This window comes from Scleropages formosus, chromosome 15 (genome assembly GCF_900964775.1).
Source record: "Scleropages formosus chromosome 15, fSclFor1.1, whole genome shotgun sequence".
In the NCBI taxonomy this organism is placed as follows: Eukaryota; Metazoa; Chordata; class Actinopteri; order Osteoglossiformes; family Osteoglossidae; genus Scleropages; species Scleropages formosus.
Window position 1 is genome coordinate 27028569 of NC_041820.1, and position 17686 is coordinate 27046254.

At 50.5% G+C, this 17686-nt stretch overlaps 1 protein-coding gene across 1 annotated transcript; it reads left to right on the forward strand.

Annotated features, from left to right (window-relative positions):
- The first annotated feature begins 77 nt into the window (after positions 1 to 77).
- Positions 78 to 16511, forward strand: ift43 (intraflagellar transport 43 homolog (Chlamydomonas)). Its single transcript, XM_018746076.1, has 9 exons — positions 78 to 174; positions 1041 to 1133; positions 5572 to 5639; positions 8691 to 8726; positions 9597 to 9640; positions 14288 to 14360; positions 15017 to 15092; positions 15983 to 16045; positions 16254 to 16511. Exons 1-9 carry the CDS (start codon positions 130 to 132, stop codon positions 16359 to 16361), a joined length of 606 nt encoding a protein of 201 aa, XP_018601592.1. The 5' UTR covers positions 78 to 129; the 3' UTR covers positions 16362 to 16511.
- The last annotated feature ends 1175 nt before the right edge of the window (positions 16512 to 17686 follow it).

A 17686-nucleotide genomic window follows, 5' to 3' on the forward strand; every position in this document is an offset into this window, starting at 1 on the left:
GCCGCGCGTTGCCTGTGTGCGCAGCGTGGCGACACGGGGCGGGATGGCTGGTCACCATGGAAACGGTTGCTGCGCGACGCTGGCTGCGATTTCCCGGAAGTGGGTCGGATCGTCAGCGCGGAGGCGAACATGGACGATGGGCTGCAGCTCGGAGACGCGGCGGTGAAGAAGAACGTGAGTGGCGGGGCTCCGTTTGAAACGGCAGGCAGCGAGCAGCGCGAGCAGTGCTCGGCTTGGGCGGCTGCGTAAATGAGAGCGAGCGAGTGCGCGCGCTTGAGAAGGAAGACGCGGCGCGCGCGGTTTCCGGGACAGCGCGGCTAAATCGCGGCTAACGCGCCGCTAGCTAACAATAATATTAATTTATTCATTCAGCAGACACTCTCTCCAAAGCGACGTAACATCTCACGGAACATACAATGTGTGCGTAACATTAGTATAAAAAGAGACATATAGGCTGTAGTGTAGACGCGTGAGTGCACTTTGTTTGTTTATTTTACCTTTATTTACCATATTATTTTATATAATTATGTTCGTCACGTCACACGAGTAGACTGTAGAGTAGATACAGTAGCTCCGTAGAAGTATCCGTTTTTCAACAGTTATAACACACACACACACACACAGACACAGAGTAGGTGAGCAGTTTCGTTGGAGCGCGAGGTGAATAATTAAAAAATAGTCCCTACAGTAGCACTGTGTGTGTCAGTGAACATGATGATGTCATGTCTTCTTCCTCGTGTCTTTCTTTCGAGGCACTGACTCACTGCTCGTGTCCTCTGGGACACGCCGACTGCGACTCTGTGAGTGACCGAGACCTCGATCACACCTGCGATGTGTGTCAGTCAGTGCTCTGAGTGTCACCGTGATCCCGGACACATGATGATTCGAACCGGGATCCTGAGCGATTGTGACCGTGACCGTGACCGAGACCGAGGCGTTAACCGATCGATGAGGACCTCGAGCGTTACTGTGATCCGCGATGACTGCGAGTGACCGGCTGCTCGTCGCTGCCATCACGTCTGTGCTCTTGTTCCCCGCAGGCCGCCAGGTCGGGGCGCAGAGCGCGGCACGCGGCGGAACGCACTTCCTCGGACGAGTCCCGCAAAGCGTCGTCTTCGCCTTCCGTGGGAGAGGTAACGTCCCGGGTGCCCGTGGCGCTTCGCAGCACCGTCGCCCGCTTCACGTACTGGTACACTGCTGTTCAACACGTCTGCACCTTTGGTCAACTCCCCTCCCCTCCCCGAAGGGCGAAGAACTTTCACAGCACCTGGGTGGTGCGAGAGGATGTGGGTTCGATCCCCACTTAGTCTGTGTGGAGTTTGCATGTTCTCCCCGCGTCTGTGTGGATTTCCTCCGGGTGCTCTGGTTTCCTCTCACACTCCAAAGACATGCTGTTTGGGTTCCCCCATAGTGTGTGAGTGACAGAGAGAGAGAGAGTGTGTGTTCCACTGATGTATGGAGGAGTGACCCATTGTAAGTAGTGTACCTAGCAGTGTAAGTCACCATGGTGAATAAGGTGTGTGGGCTGGTAACGCTACATAGAGTTCATTGGAAGTCGCTTTGGAGAAAAGCGTCTGCTAAATAAAGGAACATAAACGTCAACTTTATATAATCATTATGCTTTTATTGGACCATCCTGGGCAACAGTGCTTAAAATTCACTTAAACAGTCTGTGAACCAAATTCGCTGTGTTTTCTTCAAAGCAGTAAAGCTGGGAAATATTTGCCTGCTCTTCGCTGTAAAAATGAGGCGCTCCCTCAAGTATGGTGTAAAGCTATTCGAGCGGGTGTGGTAGAGCAATGTCCGGGGCCTGTTTTCCTACGGTTGCTTTTGAGTTTTGTTAATCTTCTTTGCTGCGTTTGTCATTCTGGGAACAAATGTGGTGACGGGGGAGCAATTTTCTTTGCCTCTCCCAACTCATCCTTTTTTAATAGTTCTATGAACAGCACCCTTTTGATTTCCCTTTTTTCTTTTTTTTTGACCCAACTATTGACTGAAAACATAGGTGAGATGGACAGGATGTTTTTGGACCAGGGACCGGACTTGCTTATCCAACCCCAAAAAGACTGCATTTCATAACTATGGACACAACATTTCTAAACCACAAGAATTTCATGTTTAGTCCCTTTATTAAATTGCAACGTGTGATTGCTGCCAATTGATGATGGCACATTAGCGCAGAAGCTCGGCGGATCCTCTGCACTGTTTTAGCCATAACTGGTTTGAAACGTTAAGATCTTAAGTCCATGCAATGGCAACAGAGCGGTGGAGGTGATCAGCTTTGACGCGTTTGAAGGTTGACCTTGAGTTTCCTCATTTTGGGTGAGCAGCGCTGTTAATTTGACCCCTGCTTATGTTCTTTTGCAGAAAGACTACGGCCAGATGTCGGTTCCCCTCTCGCTTCGAGGGACACATCTTCTATATATTTAGAGCCGCTTATTTGTTGTGTTTTTTGGGCACAAATTTCTTTATGCTTTGTTAGGACAGCTGGTGGCATAGTGGTTAGAGCTTCTACTTTTGGATCCAAAGGGCACAGGTTCGAATCCCACCTCCAGCTGTAGTACTCTTGAGCAAGGTACTTGCCTTGAAATTGCTCCAGGAAAGTTACCCAGCTGGACGAATGGGTAAATAATTCAAAGTAGCCTTAAAATTGTAAGTTGCTTTGGAGAAAAGTGTCGGCTAAATGAATGAATGTGAATGTGTTTTTTAATATTACGCTTTAACTCTGATGCGCGATGAGGTGGGAACTGAGGCTTTGAAAGACGGTGGCACGTTGTTTTCATATTTATTTGAATTTTTTAAATCGCAAATCCAGCAGTGCTACCAAATCGCACGGCAGCCTTCCTAAAAGTCCCGGTGTGATTTTGGGGTACTTTTTGGAATGCCTCATCACATCTCTGCTCCTTCTAGTAGTGATAGGGCAGCGGGTACAACTGAGAGCCATGTGGTTAAAGCTGCTGCCTTTTGGTCCAAGGGTTGCAGGCTTAAATTTCACTTATTGCTTTGATCAAGGAACTTACCCTAAATTCTTCCAGTAAGACAACCCAGCTGTGCAAATGGGTGAATAGTTGCCGGTAGTTTTACATTGTAAGTCACGTTGGAGAAAAGCATCAGCTAAATAAATAAATAAATAAAGGTGGGAATCGCAGTAGAATGATTCCCCTTTTTGGTGCTCAAGATGAACAAAATGACGACTTGTCAACACCTCTCAGATGTACATGTTTACCGCATTCCTTACCATGTCCAGACATCTGCATTCACACATGGCAGGCTGGGCAGAATGCGCTTTTGCTTTGTAGCGGGGCCAACTGGTGAAGCTACACCATCGCATTCCATCCCAGTTTTCTGTACTCGATGCATTTATGGTTAACGAGTAGGTTTTTTGTGCATTCCGTCGGAAAAGGGCCAGCGACTTGGGGAAGGGTCAGAGCCCAGCGTCGACTCGTCTCCTATTTTAATTTGCTCTTTCTCCTCTTCTCATATTTGCCCTTGCTCATGGGGCCAATATCCTGTAGACTCCCAGAAAATAATTACTGGCCTAATTGCTTTTGGAGTCACTTTGGAGATGACATACGACCGAGCCGCTCGTTTTATTTGAAAACATCGGCATTTGGAGTATGGAGGTCTTATTTTGTCCCTGAGTGTGGCAAGCTGTAAGGAAGCCAAATTCCACGAGCAGGAATTCCACCAATGCCTTTGCAGTATTCTTGCCAAATTAGGCCAACTTCCCCAATGTAAAATCGGGATTCTCGCGCCCCCTGCGACCTGCGCTGCGCACAAAATGCATTTTTCCAGGCTGTCGTGTGACGGGACCCGTTTATTTGTAGTCTAGGTATTTTATCGGGAAAGTTTTTCCTTTTTTTCCATGTCTTCCGTCCTCCAAATATTCCCTGACTGGTCACATTTTGGACATTTTCTTGCTGTCTTTAGATTGATTTTGATTGAGGCTGACCTTCGGTAATGAGCCCTGTGCGTTTCGCCAAAGTATGATGTTAGCGGGCTCACCCAGGTGACCACAAACCTATGTCAACTGGTGACCGGAAATGCAAGTTGGGCTGTCTTTATGATTGTCGCGGGAACAGTTGCCCACCTCTCGGTAAATCAACAGTACCCATAACAGGACATTTGCGCTGTGATCTTACGGCTCCTGTTTCGTTGCTTAGGTGATGCTTTTCACTTCGTGGGGCTCGTAGCTGCGATCGCTTTTGATGGAGCACTTCTTCAGCTTGACTCCCACTGGGGCATCAATGGCTGGAGTCCTTAACCGTTGCTGTAGTAGGTACAGGGCTAGGGTCAACTGATCATGTCTTACCAGTAGTGTCTCTGCAGATATTCCCACTCCAGAATGTGCTAACAGGTGTAATTAGTAACAATTCACGTTGACATCTCACTTGGAAAAGAGCCTGCCTCTCCTATTTGGAGTGACCCCCCCCCGATGTCGAAACGGTGACGCACAAGCGGGACGCTACATGCCGTTGAAGGAGTGCGGCGCAACACTCTCCTGAGACAAAGCATTCCACAGCAAGCCTTTGTGCTGTTCTGTCACCAAGTGGTGCTGCCTGAAAGCCCGCCGGTAAGAGCCCCTAACAAGGGTTTCTGAGAACTCGGATCAATACGCAATTATTGCCTGTGACCCCACGCGGTGCGTTGCCCGGGCGGCTTTTGACGGCGCCGGCCATTGAAAAGGGCGCACTGCATTCCTGAAGGATCTTCTCGCAGGTTTGTGCCCTTTTTGGCCCTCTCCCGATGGGCTCTCGGCAATAGATTTTCCTTAACCAGCTGTCAAAAGCAGGATTTACCCCGAGGAATCTCTTCATATTGATAAGCAGGCGCCTTTGTCATTAATTCGGCCTCCCTTGTCCTTGTCGAAATCCCATTTTTCCCTAATTGCATGAAATTACTCGTCCAACTTAAATCTCCTCTCTTAATGCAAACACAAAACAAAAGTCGAAACCGCTTTTTGAGAGCCAACGTCGGGATTCACAAATTGCCTCGGCCCAAGGGTCGTCCCACAAAGATTATTTCCTCTTAAGTGCGGCGGCGTCGGGATTCCTCCTGGACGCCGTGTCCTTCGCAGACCCAATTTGGTAATGAGAGTTGTTGTGGTTGATAAATTCATCTCGCCGTCCCTCCTTCCCTGTTAGCGCATTGTGCTCAGGAATTCCTTCATTCATGCGCTGCTCTCTCTGCCGCTCAGGCCTGCTTTTTTTTTTCGGAGTCGCAGAACGAGAGGGAAAGGGTCGTGTCTCTCCGCGGAGCTATGAAAGGTCGCGCACTTGCATTCTGGCAGCCGTCCTAGCCGTTCCCACACTCTCTGCACCAGGAGCTCACATTTTGGTCATTGGGATCGTTTTTAGAGGGATCCCAGCAACGGGGGGTGAGGATGGCGACTGGGGCTTGGGAAGATGACCACCAGTCATGAAGGAGACGAGGTCAGGGTGCTCTCTGCCACTTTTGACATCTCCTTCAGGGTCCAGCACAGCCTCTTTGTGCTGAGACCGTTGTCACAGCGGTGATGTAGGTGGGCAGGTAGGCGGTGCTCATACTGACTGCGGCTCTCCCTCCCCCCAGGGGCCACCGAAGCCGCCGCGCCGGCAGGGCGGATGGGCAGAGGAGACATCGGGACCCGGTTCTGCCAAGTAAGTGTCCCTCCCTCTCTCCCTCCCTCCACCTTCTTCCGTACCCTCTGTCCATTTGGCGGTTCCTTTTCTCATGTGCACAAACACCAGAGTCCGAAAAGCATCGCAGCGTTAGGGTTCCAGCTGCTATGAGCTCTGTGGCAAGACCAACGCCCCCCAAACAGGAACAGGATGCCATCGTTTCCGGCGTCACTCCGGTGGGTCCATCGTTGCCACCCCCCACCCTGTCAGTGTCACCGAGAGACACGACTGACAGTCGGCTCCTTCGCCTGGCGAAGGTCGTGGTCTTGGCTCAGCCCAGAAGGTGGTGGGGGGGGGGCTGCCGGGGACGTGGGATGTATGAGACGTTAGGGGGCATCTATCCTCACCGAAACAGCTCAAGTAATGGCCCCTCTGGAAACAGCGTGCCCTCTTCCGCTCAATGTCACCCCCGGCGCTCGATCGCCGGTGCCCTCCTCTTGCTAATCCCGGCGAGAGGCAATGCCGGGATTTGCCGATCTATCACTCCTAATTGACACTAAATGATCTGTCAGTTTATTGATGAACCTTTGGAGCCAGACTGTCACGGTATATTTTATCCCTAACAACTTTTTCTCCGACAGTTTTACCATGTCCATCGGCCTGCTTTACATGAGTCTTAATCAAGGGCCCGTAATGTGGGTTTAAGTGTTTCTCCCGCCCCTCTCGGTGGCGAGCATGTCAAGGGCAGCTGGCCTGGGCCCCCTGTGTGCCGACTTCGCTGGGAGCTTACAGGGAACGTGACCCCCTGACTCGATGGTCCTGTAGCTCCCTGCCACCAGGGCTGCTGTAGCAGGGGGTCTCTGTGTACAAAGTCACCTTCAGAAAATCCATGTAGTGGCCCCATAAATTATGTAGCTGTCAGCCTTTCTGAAGATTGTCCCAAGTAGAATGAATAACCTGTAGGACTGGTGCACATTGTGAATGTTAGTCACCCAGTGGTGGTAAATCCCACATATTAGTCATATTGCGGCATATTAGTCATTCCATTTGTTGCCCCGTGAAAGTGGAAGGGGATGGGACTTCAGCATTCACTTGTACCGTCAGTGTTCGGGAGCTCTGGGGTGAGTGCCCATCCTGCCGCTGCCGGTGGTCCCAGCTCAGGGATCGTGTCCTAGGACGTGGCCTGTGTGAGACCAACCCTCTGGGGGGTCGTATGGGGTTATGAGGGCTGGAGGGGTGCTCCTAGGTTTTACCGTGGCCTGAGGTGGCCTTCCCAAGCCCCGGTATTTTACAGAAATAGAGGGAAAAAAAACTTCAGCTTTCATTTGAGAATTGTCTCCCGCTTATTCTTTGAGCAGATATTGCTTTTAATGTTTTGGGAAAATGATGTCATTTTAATGGCATCCCTCTTAATAGAATATTTGTTAAAAATAGATTAGCTGTGGTAAACGCATGAAAACCAAAATAGGTTTATAGGACACACACAGATTGAGAGATTTATATGCCATATATGAAAAATAAATAAACACTGAAATGTGATGTGAATGAAGGAGTCATTTTAGGAACAGGACTTTCCCAGGCCCTTCGCACACACTGCAGTGGTGTGTTGTGTTTGCCGCCACAAGGAGGCGCTCGCGAACAAGCAGAGGTGGCCCCTGAGCAGTGGCCTGGCAGCTGAGCTGCTGGACTCTCTTAGCGTCTTTCTTCCCATTCTCCAGTGTGTTTCTGTGTATTTGCTTCGCGGGTTTGGTGGACTGCGTTGTCTGCCTTTACGACACTTTCCCAGTCAGCATGAACCACGTGTTACCTGTTAGGCATTTGTAAGATAACATAATGGTAGTAATAACAATCTGATGATATCATAAATCATCTATATGATATGGGGGCGGCACGGTGGCACAGCGAGTAGCGCTGCTGTCTCCCAGCACCTGGGTGGTGTGAGAGGATGTGGGTTCGACCCCCACTCAGTCTGTGTGGAATTTGCATGTTCTCCCCGTGTCTGTGTGGGTTTCCTCCCCTAGTCCAGAGACATGCCGTTCAGGTTCCCCCATAGTGTGCGAGTGACAGAGAGAGTGTGTGTGTTCCACTGATGTATGGATGAGTGACCCATTGTAAGTAGTGTATTTAGCAGTGTAAGTCACCGCGGTGAATAAGGTGTGTGGGCTGATGACACTACATAGAGTTCATTGGAAGTCTGCTAAATAAATACATGTAAATGTAAATCATAATAGCGATAACAGTGCTCGTAAGAGTGATTGTAATTTGTTGGCCAGGTACCTTTGTATGTACCAGCAGTTGGACACGGTGCATGCACCTTCAGGTACATGTATCGTACAGGGCAACGTCCTAGTCATGTGGTTACCATGCAGTTACACGTTGTGAAGGAGGTGCATTGAGTCAATACTGTACAGGCAGTGTGGTACAGTGGGGAGGGGCAAAGAGCGTGACAGCTCGGAAGTGCTGTGTTGGTCAGTGCACGGTGGCGGCGTCCTGGGTGCTTGAGGTGAGACTTGGACACTTTGATAAACAAGTGGTGAAACCGATTCAAACGAGCGCATTGCGATCCTCCGCACAGCTTTTATGAAGCCTGTTTGTTGTCTGTTGAAAGGTTTCCGTGGCAACAAAAATCATGTAGCACACTTAATTTGTGTGATTGTCAGTATAGGGAGGAAAAGCCAAACCTTTTTTTCTGAAAGATCTGAAGTGACTCTTGAGTACAAATGCAGGCATTAATTGAGAAAAACAGTAACTTTTTTTGATCCTAACAGGCTGTTATTGATGTATTAATGAGTCTTATTAACAGGTTTTAATAACTATAGAAATAAGACTTCAGTTGTTCATTCATATTTACAGATGAGGTTTGTTCCCGAGACCTGTTTCCAGTTTAAATGTTTTACATGCCCTGTGTGTGTGTGTGTTCGGTGATTATTGCCAAGGTGCTGTCTCAGCACGCCTGCAGTATCGGCACTGTTTCGGCTGTTTACACACAGCATCCCGCTGGGGACTGCGGCTGAAGGACTCGTCAAACAGGCTGCTTCTGCTCATGCTGATGTGCATCTAACAGCTGTTCGTCATCCTTCTTCTCTGCAGGTCTGGGAGACGACCTGCGCTGGAAGAGCAAGAGGAGTGAGTGAGCTCTATACCTGTCACACACACACACACACACACACACACACACACTTCAGGCAGTTTACGATGACCAGTTCACCCTAAACTCGTGTCTTTGGACTGTGGAAGGAAACCAGAGCACCAGAAGGAAAGTCACGTAAACACAGGGGAAACATGCAAACTCCACACAGACTGAGTATGGATGGAGCCCGTGTCCAATGCCCTGTGAGATCCCGGCGCTATACGCTGTGCCACCGTGCTGAGGAATGAGTACTTGGGCTGTAAAAGCAGTGTGTTAGGGCTGTCGTCGCCTGTGCCGACGCCGAGTGCCGAGTCAGCTTCTCTGCAGGATTCCTCTCAGATTCAGGCTTGGGGAGGTGGCCACGGGTGCGAACCACAGACAGAGCAGCGGTGTGTTGTGTTTTATCCATCGGGGTGCGGGACCGGTTCGCCAATCCCGGAACAGGATGGCGGGGGCTTTGGCGTAGATGCAGATGGTGCCATGACCCTGCCCCCGCCGCCACTGTCGATCCTTCGTTGTTCCTGGCGACGTGCTTGCGCTGTGTGCCGTCTGATCTGCTCTCTGCGAACCGGTGTAGGTTACACAAAGAGGCCATCCCGCAGTGCCCGCCAGTGCAGGAGAGGCTGCCGTGGTGTGAGGCGCCTGGCCCGTTGGCAGGGTCCCACGGCTGTCAGCCTAGAACGGACGTGGCGGCAGCGCGGGCCAAGCCCCAGGCCCGCTTCCCATCAGCCCCATCTGTAGCTTCGCTCAGACCTGCTGAGCCGAGCCGCCATCAAAGCAAACGTCGGCCCGCGCCGGACTCCCGACGATGACCTCATCGCCTGAAGCTACTAAATAATTCATGCTCTCACTTCCTGTTTCTGCAGCAGACGCCTGCGACCGCAGACCCCCCAGGGCTCCGATGATGAAGGTAAGAGAGCCGCCAGGAGCCTCCCTTTATCCCGTCCTGATACCTGAACTTGTGGACTGGAAAGCCCCCCATGTCCCATGGACACACACACACGCTCACTGCAGGACATATCCTAGAGAGGACACTTGTCAAAAGGAGTCCTGTCCATTAGTCATCGTGGGAACTGGATTGGGAAATGGGCCGTTATCTCATGGTTTCTGTTGTATCCCTCCACGTGTCCTTCTTAGCGTAAGGCTGAGCTCCCCTTGGATCGGAAGGGATGATGGCTAAGAGGCAGCGGCTAAGAGTTCAGCTGCTGCTGCGCAGATGGCGGCAGTGGAGGGATGGTCTGCAGCGCATGGCATGCGTCAGGCCATCAACTGGTAATTACCATGGTAATTACTTCCAGACCAGCAGAGTGGTTTGCCCTCCTTCCTTTAACACTGACGTGGCAGGGCCTCGAAGCGAGCATCTCTTGGCGACGAGCTGTTGTCCTTGCGTCCTGTAGGCCTGGGGACGGCGACCTAGGGGAATCGCGAGGGAAATAGGTGGTGCACAGTTCTGCTCTTTGCAGGTTTGCTGGCCGCCGGTGCCCGTTTACAGAGACATTGCACGCATATCCGTAACAAAGGTCAGCCTTGCGCAAATGTCTTTTTTTTTTTTTTTTTCTGGAACATTCAGCCAGCGTTTGAGCTGAAGATAGAAAACTTGTGAGTTAAGGGAACGAATCGAGAGTGACGCTTTTGTGCTCAAAAGGTGCCTCTCTCTGTTGTCTCCTATTGGAGATGATCAGAGATGACATGAGTTTTGATGAGGAGGAATCTTCTCTGAGCTTGGGAAACAGCACTGGGTACCACATCAAACGCTGCACATAACGGGGGAAGGAAAACATGAAAGTCCTGTTTGAATAAATAATTGAAACGCGTCTAAGATCAGGCCTGATCCAAACACGGTGGGATGGATTAAGATGTCCTCTGGTATTTCAAAAAGACTTGGCTCTTGTATGTGTGCTCTACTCGGTTTACTTTGCAGAAACTGGAACATGTGGTGCGTTTAGCGTACCCTGACTCGCTATTGCCCCCTAGTGGCTGGGGCCTTTCCATGCACGCGTGACTTTCAAGGCGGTTAGGGTGCAGAGGAGCACGACCTTACTTGGAGTTTGCAGGTAATAGAATGGCCTGTGGGTTTTGATTATGTCTCTGAAGGTCCCCTAAAAGGCCAATAAGAGCAGAGGTTCACTCTAGCACCGGACCCGTCCAACTGCCCCAGACACACGCACACAGCTTCAGGTCTTCACCTGCTAATCGTTCATTCAGAAGTGAACGTTGCAGAAAATTCTTTCCTTCTTCCTCCTCTTTTTGTGTTCACATCAATTCATTTAGCTCATGCCAAAGCTACTTGCAATTATTTGCCCATTTAAACAGCTGTTAATTGGGGTAGTTTAAGTTTGTGGAGTGGTGCAATTGCAGTTTCTTCTGGCAGGTATGGAGGTGATCCATGATTTGAGTTTGTGAAGGTGGCATGTTTCGGAGGAATGCACGGAGCTCTGGTTTAACTGGTTGTTGAGTTTGTGGAGGTGCGGTATTTGTTGAGGGTGAAGTGTCTCTTAACCTGTGCGTCAGACTGCAAGGCTCAGCCTTCCTAATTCAACGAAACACCGACGAAGGGAGGTGCCCACTTGACAGCCTCAATGAAATACCCATGTTGGTGCCCTGTAGTTGTGTTGGTTTGGTTGGTTGGAGAAGGTACTTAAGCTTCTTGGTCTCAAATCATGGAGGTATATGTTGGCAATGCTGGATGTTGTTCTCGGGGGCTTCGTGGTGAAGTCGGTTGGACTGGCTCTTTGTGTACAGCCCTTGTTATATATGCGTGGGGTGTAACATCTTGTCCTGTGTATCTTGAATGTCTGGGTAATTTTTACTGTATCAATTCAGAGTCAGTGTACCTTGGCGAAGCCCCCCCTCGATCTCAAGCCCATTTTACTGATGTTGTTCTCATTTGCCCTCACGACGGAGCTTGCGTACAGGCCGCTGAAACGCCAAACTCGGAAATGTGTCGAGGTAGCAGTGCTCGTGCGGATGGGCGAACGCGCGGGGGGGGGGGGGCGTGTTGGCGAGAAGCTGGACGCCGGGGCTTTTTCATGTCACCGCGCTAAGACCATTAAATTTGATCGGGGGTCCAGAGGGGGTACGGAATCTGCTGAACGCGGTGCTTTGTAAATGAGAGGACACAGTGTCACCGGGGCCTCATGAATATGAAACACCCACCGGCCGCATTTATTTGGATATCACCAGTGCAGATGCATCTTGTCAGCTGACTAAAGGGCTGCGGCGTCTTAAATTCCCCTTAATGAAGGAGCGCGGAGAGGGGCGGGTGTGTGGTCAGTTAAGCGCGGGGACAGCTAATGATGATCGCTGCTCGATTGAGCGTTTCCGTCTTGTTTTCTCTACCCGTGCATCGCCCTGCGTCTGCAGAATAAGATGTCTGTGTGCAGGCGTCGGCTTCGCGATGAAGGCGTTGTATTCGTACCCTTCTCTTGTGCTCTCTCCCTCCTGTTTACCCAACTCTCCTTCCCTCTTCCCGTCGACTGAGCGCACCGCTGAGCATCAGCACTCAGAGGACCCGGGTTCGAATCGCACCTCCTGCTCTAGTGCCCTTGAGCAAGGCACTTAGCCTGAATTGATGCGGTAAGAGCTATCCTACTGTATAAACGGATAAATCGGCGCGAGTGGCTTTGGAGAAGAGCAGAAGCGCTACCAAACAGCTGGAAGCTCCAGGGAGCGCGAGAGAACCTGGCTGAGGTCACAGCTGAGAAAACTCTCCTGATCTGCGATCTGTGTCCCATCAGCCCCTGCGTTGCTCTGTCTCTTTCCCTGCAGGGCATGGCTCTACGCTCCCCTCCCAGTCACAGACATGGGCTCTCTGCCTCCTTTTCTTTTCTCAGAAGGATTTGTGGGGCGATTCCGCGCTGGCCTGCGCTCGCCGTACTTTACTGGGGGAGATGCGGTAGGGCTGCTCAAAGTGGCGCACAGAGAAGCGTGAGGGACACGGATGAAATGGGAGACGAGCTCGCCACCGTCACAGCACCCCCGGCACCCCCACCGCTTCCTCGGACTCCCTTCGCACTTTTTTCGACGCTACATTGAAGGCACATCCCATGGAGTCTGCCGGGACGTCTCCCTTCCGGGCAGGCACTTGTGTCCCCCAACGATTTGGCCGTGTGTCAAGGAGGCGCGCTGCAGGCCCCTCGCTCCGAGTCTAGACAGGAAGCAGAGCGGTGCCAGACCGGGGATTGAGCCTCACACCCTTGAGATGGATAACAGAGGCCTGTGCTGCTGCAGCCAAGCGCCTGCCTGTCCACCTCTTCTTTTTTTATACATGCGCACGGGATTGGCTGCAGCGAGCATATATATGTAAATATATACATATAGAAAGTAAGTTTGTACGTGTGTATCTGCTTCATTACTTGCAGACTTGCATTTTCACACTTGCTCAGTTGTCTCAAAAAAAAAACCGGAGCCCAAGAGTCGCCTTGTGCCGAAGTACACATCGCCATCTCGTCTCGCGTTGCTGAGCTCCGTAAGTTTGCGTTCCGGTTATTTAGTCGTTGCATATATTTCTTTCCGCCTCTCTTTGTCTCGCTTTCCTGAAAGTGTGTGTGAAATGTGCCGTGGAAGTTTGCCCCGTCCTTCTTGGGAATGCAGCCATGCTCTGTCCTGTTGCGTTTTGCCAATTAAAGCGGGTTCCTACTGTTCGAGCAGCGGGCTGGCTGCTTGCAGCACCGCCCGCCCCTGCCAGGCCGCGCCGTGACTTCCGACCCCACACAGATGGGCCCGCGCGTGCCATGCACCCGCACATGGCGGCACTCGGCCCTGGCCGAAGTGGCAGAGCGGGCGCGGAGGAGGGGCCGCTGACAGGGCCCAAATGCCGTGGTGATTGGGGGGGGGGCGCTTTCCGGGGAGCCCCTGGCCCGCGCCCCGCTCGCAGCGGGAGGAGCTGCCGCCCGGCCTCCTGAATATTCATGGCCGCCTGGCCGGTGTGACAGGGCAGCTCCGAGGAGGACGGGGGAGGGAGCGGGAGAAGGAGAATCGGATGCTAATTTGTACAAAAAAAGTCCCTCCGTAGGAGACAGGCTTCATCTCTGAAACTGGAGATCGCCGCTCTTCAGGAGACTGTCCGCACGAGGCGCGTGGCAGCTTGTCATTTCCTCTCCAAAGTGCTCTGAAAAAGTCGGCCTTGACGTGGTCGCGTCTCCGGGAGGGGTCCCCTCTGTCGCTTTCTCGTGCGAAGGCCCAGGGTTGTGTAGCTGGGCACGCGGAGGTCCCATTCCTGGGGGGTGTGTGAACCGCCTGAATCATCCGGCTGCCCCTCTCCTGCTGCGTCTAAGGTCGAGGGGAGCCGGAGACCTGCGGGGCCTCCAGCCACGGAGCGGGTCGCCCTGCGGTAGAGGAAAACGCGCTCGCTTGGCAAGAAGTGAACTTCACCACAGTAATAGGACCACGATGGCTGTTTCACATCTCTGCGTGTATGAGGGACCGTCGTGACCATCGCTCTCCACTGCTGTGCTGTTGAAGCTGCCATGGACTCTGTCTGTCCATCCGTTTGTCTGTCTGGACACCGAAAGGGATTCGGCAGCTCTGAGGTGCGGCTAACCCTGGCTCGTTTCAGATATCCCTGTGATCCCCGACCTGGAGGAGGTGCAGGAGGAGGACCTCACCGCGCAGGTGGCCGCCCCGCCCAGGTACGCCTAACTTGCACGCACACACACGTGTACTCCTGCGGACAGTCCAACTCTCAGCTTCTCGTTCTTGGGAAACACTGCATACCGATTGGTCCCTGCCCACATTGGAGAGGCTTGTGGGTATTTTTTTTTTTTTCCTACTTTGCTCCTGATGCCTTGTAGTGTCCTTGAAGCGTCATCCCACTGTTTCCACTCAAGCCTTAGGGTCTGGGCACAGGGGTTTCCTTTTGGAGCAGTTTTGGGTCCACTTTTTATGCCCAAAATAGCATAAACTAGGTAAATATCAATACATCCCAAATAAGAGCAAATCATTATTTCAGTGACCGTGGTTTTTTTTTTTTTCTTTTCTTTAAAACCCATTTATGCAGCGGGGTAATTTTGACTCTTATCAGTTCAGGGTATGTACCTTGATCAAGGACACTACAACAGGAGCTGGGATTCGAACCAGAGTCTTTCAGGTGCAACATGGCAGCTCTAACCACTACGCCACCTGCTGCCTCTTTTCTACGGGAGTTTTGTTCTCACAGCTCTAACTGGGCACAGAGTTGAGAGATCAAGCGTGTCTGTCTGACGTTTTTAACCAAAAAAGCTCTGAGTTGAATGATATGTTTTCTTGGCACTAACTCTGTGGTTTAACCCCCTCTCCCCCCTCGCAGCATTCAGGTGAACCGGGTTATGACCTACCGAGACCTGGACAACGACCTCATGAAGTACTCAGCCTTCCAAACTCTGGTAAGTCCAAGGAGAGGAGTTCACTTGCTATGGAAACATATCAAAGCTTAACACCTCTGATACTGTTCATCTTACAGTGTTGATGATGATAAATGGCTCCTCTCAGTCCAGGCTGCAGGTGGCGTAGTCATTAGAGCTGCTGCCTTCTGGTGCGAAGGTCACAGGTTCGAATCTAACCTATTGCTGTAATACCCTTGAGCAGGGTACTTACCGCAAATCGCTCCAGTAAAACTGAGATTATGAGGATGAACATGAAGGGTAGGATGCTGTAGATTAGGGGGCGCCGCGAGTGCCGTCACTTCGAATTCGAATCACCTGATTTTACGCTCACCTGGTTTCCGCGGTAAGGGTCGCCACCGTGTTTGGGCTGCGAACACGGACTCATCGTGCACGTTTCGCCAGCACTGAACTGGACTCAGACTTACAGCTGAACTCGCCACCACCCTATCATGTTTTCACTTCCCCCTTTATCACTTTTTCATTAAATTACATTACCTTTATACATTACTTTATCACATTTAATTCCATTAAAGCGCCTGCTAAATAAACGTAATGTAAATTACTTCGTTTAGCTGACGCTTTTCTCCAAAGCGACTTAAAGTGTTAATCTGCTTACAATTATTTACCCATTTATACACTTGGGTAATTTTTACTGCAGCAATTTAGGGTAAGTACCTTGTTCAAGGGTACTACAGCTGGAGGTGGGGATTGAACCTGCAAACTTTGGGTCCAAAGGCAGCAGCTGTAACCACTACATTATTGTGTTTATTGTAGTTTTATTGTTATGTAGTATTGTTGTACCTGGTTGCCACTGCCTTAATGGAAATGTCGGTAAAAGCATCTCCTCTGGAAGTCCTTAATGTTGTGTTGCGTAACTCTTCTTCCCGCAGGATGGTGAGATTGACCTGAAGCTCCTCACCAGGATTTTAGCACCTGAGCAGGAGGTCAGGGAGGTCAGTGACCCCCCGCCGTGCAGCAGCCTTATTATATATATGTATATGTGTGTCTATATATATACATATGTATATGTATGAGCCCCACCTGATGGGAGGTACATCCAGCTGTTTGTGCAGCACAGCACAGAGGTGCAGGGACTGCTGGTCCATCCAGGGGGTAATTAAGATTTATGAAGTGTGAAGTAACCCCCCTGTGGGTGTACAGGAGGACGTGGGCTGGGACTGGGATCATCTGTTCACGGAGGTGTCCTCGGAGCTGCTGAGTGAGTGGGATCAAGGCGAGGAGGAGCAGGCGCAGCCGACCTTGGTCTGAGGCCTCGTCGGATCTTCGGCGCCATTACGGACTTCGCTTTCCACACATTTCATAAGGGCTTGCACTCATTCTACTGTGTTTGTACAGAAAATACAATGTTTAACGTCTTTTTGTAATTTTAACTTTTATACTGTAGAAGATATTTAGCTGGTTTAATTTTATTTTAATAAAGTGAAACAAGTGAACAGAAATATGTTGATTCTTATTCCTTATTTAGTCTTTTTTATTATTATTTTATGTAGCACTGGACCAGAAACGGGATGATTTGAGTGAAAGACCTAAGTTTAAATAATGGCCATAATTATATTTCACAGAAACATGACGGCGCTGGAGCCTGCCAGATGACCAGGCGGCGGCGGAAAGTCACTCCGTTTATTATCCTTCTCAACTGAAGTGATGAGGGCAGAAGTGGTGATTGACCACAGCCTGCTGTTTCAGGCCCTGATAGCTGGAAAAAGGATTTTGAGGTTAATAATCGGATATAATCGGATAAGCTGAAATCCACTTAATTGTGGTGCAGTTAGCTCTGGACATCAAAGTGACACCTTATTATTATTGACCGCGCCATTGACTTTACCTTCCCGAGGTCCAGAGATCTTCCTCTCTCAACAGAATTACCTCAAATGCATTGAACAGATCTGCTTTCGACACTTAGCAGCTTAACATACATTACAGCTGTTCGTTTGGAGACGTGCGCCTGGCCCAGTACGGCCCGCCATTGGCTCCTCGGACTCATCCATGTTGTTTAGCTCAGCTGATTTTATGCTGCATACTTGTGAAGTTCAGGGGTTTAATACTGTAAATATTCTCTAAAACTGTTGCTAGTACTGTCACTGGACAGATGCCATGCTTAAAATGTATTAGCTTTATGGTTTTAGCTCCAGTATGGCAGAATGAGCTCCCTCTGTCCCTCAGAGCTGCTGAATCCCTTTCATTGTTCAAGAAGGGATGAAAAAGAAATTTTTTTGAGATCCACTTCTCTCTCGATCTCCATAAACTTTCATCACACCTTCCATTACAGTTTCCTTTGTATTTCGTATTAGTCCTATAGGCCACCACTCACCACGTAATGTGTGTCGGCAGGAACGGCGCTGTTGGACGAAGCGACTCGGAAAATTGCACGTCTGCATCCAGAACTCCTTTTCTGCAGTTGATTTCTTTACGTGTCACTTTGGAGGAAGGCAATTGTGAAGGTATCTAGTCCAGAGAAGACTGTAGGAACCAAGTGTCCCCTTGTCACAAATGAGGTGCGGTGCTGCCGCTAGATTACATCCGAGGACAAACTGCCCATGACAGACAACGGAGCTAAGTGAACCGCGTGGGCA

Coding starts and splice junctions, on each gene's coding strand:
- ift43 (XM_018746076.1), top strand. CDS start 130: ATGGACGATGGGCTGCAGCTCGGAGACGCGGCGGTGAAGAAGAAC. Junction 5,640..8,690: donor TCGGGACCCGGTTCTGCCAA/GTAAGTGTCCCT, acceptor TCTTCTCTGCAG/GTCTGGGAGACGACCTGCGC. Junction 14,361..15,016: donor CAGGTGGCCGCCCCGCCCAG/GTACGCCTAACT, acceptor CCCCCCTCGCAG/CATTCAGGTGAACCGGGTTA.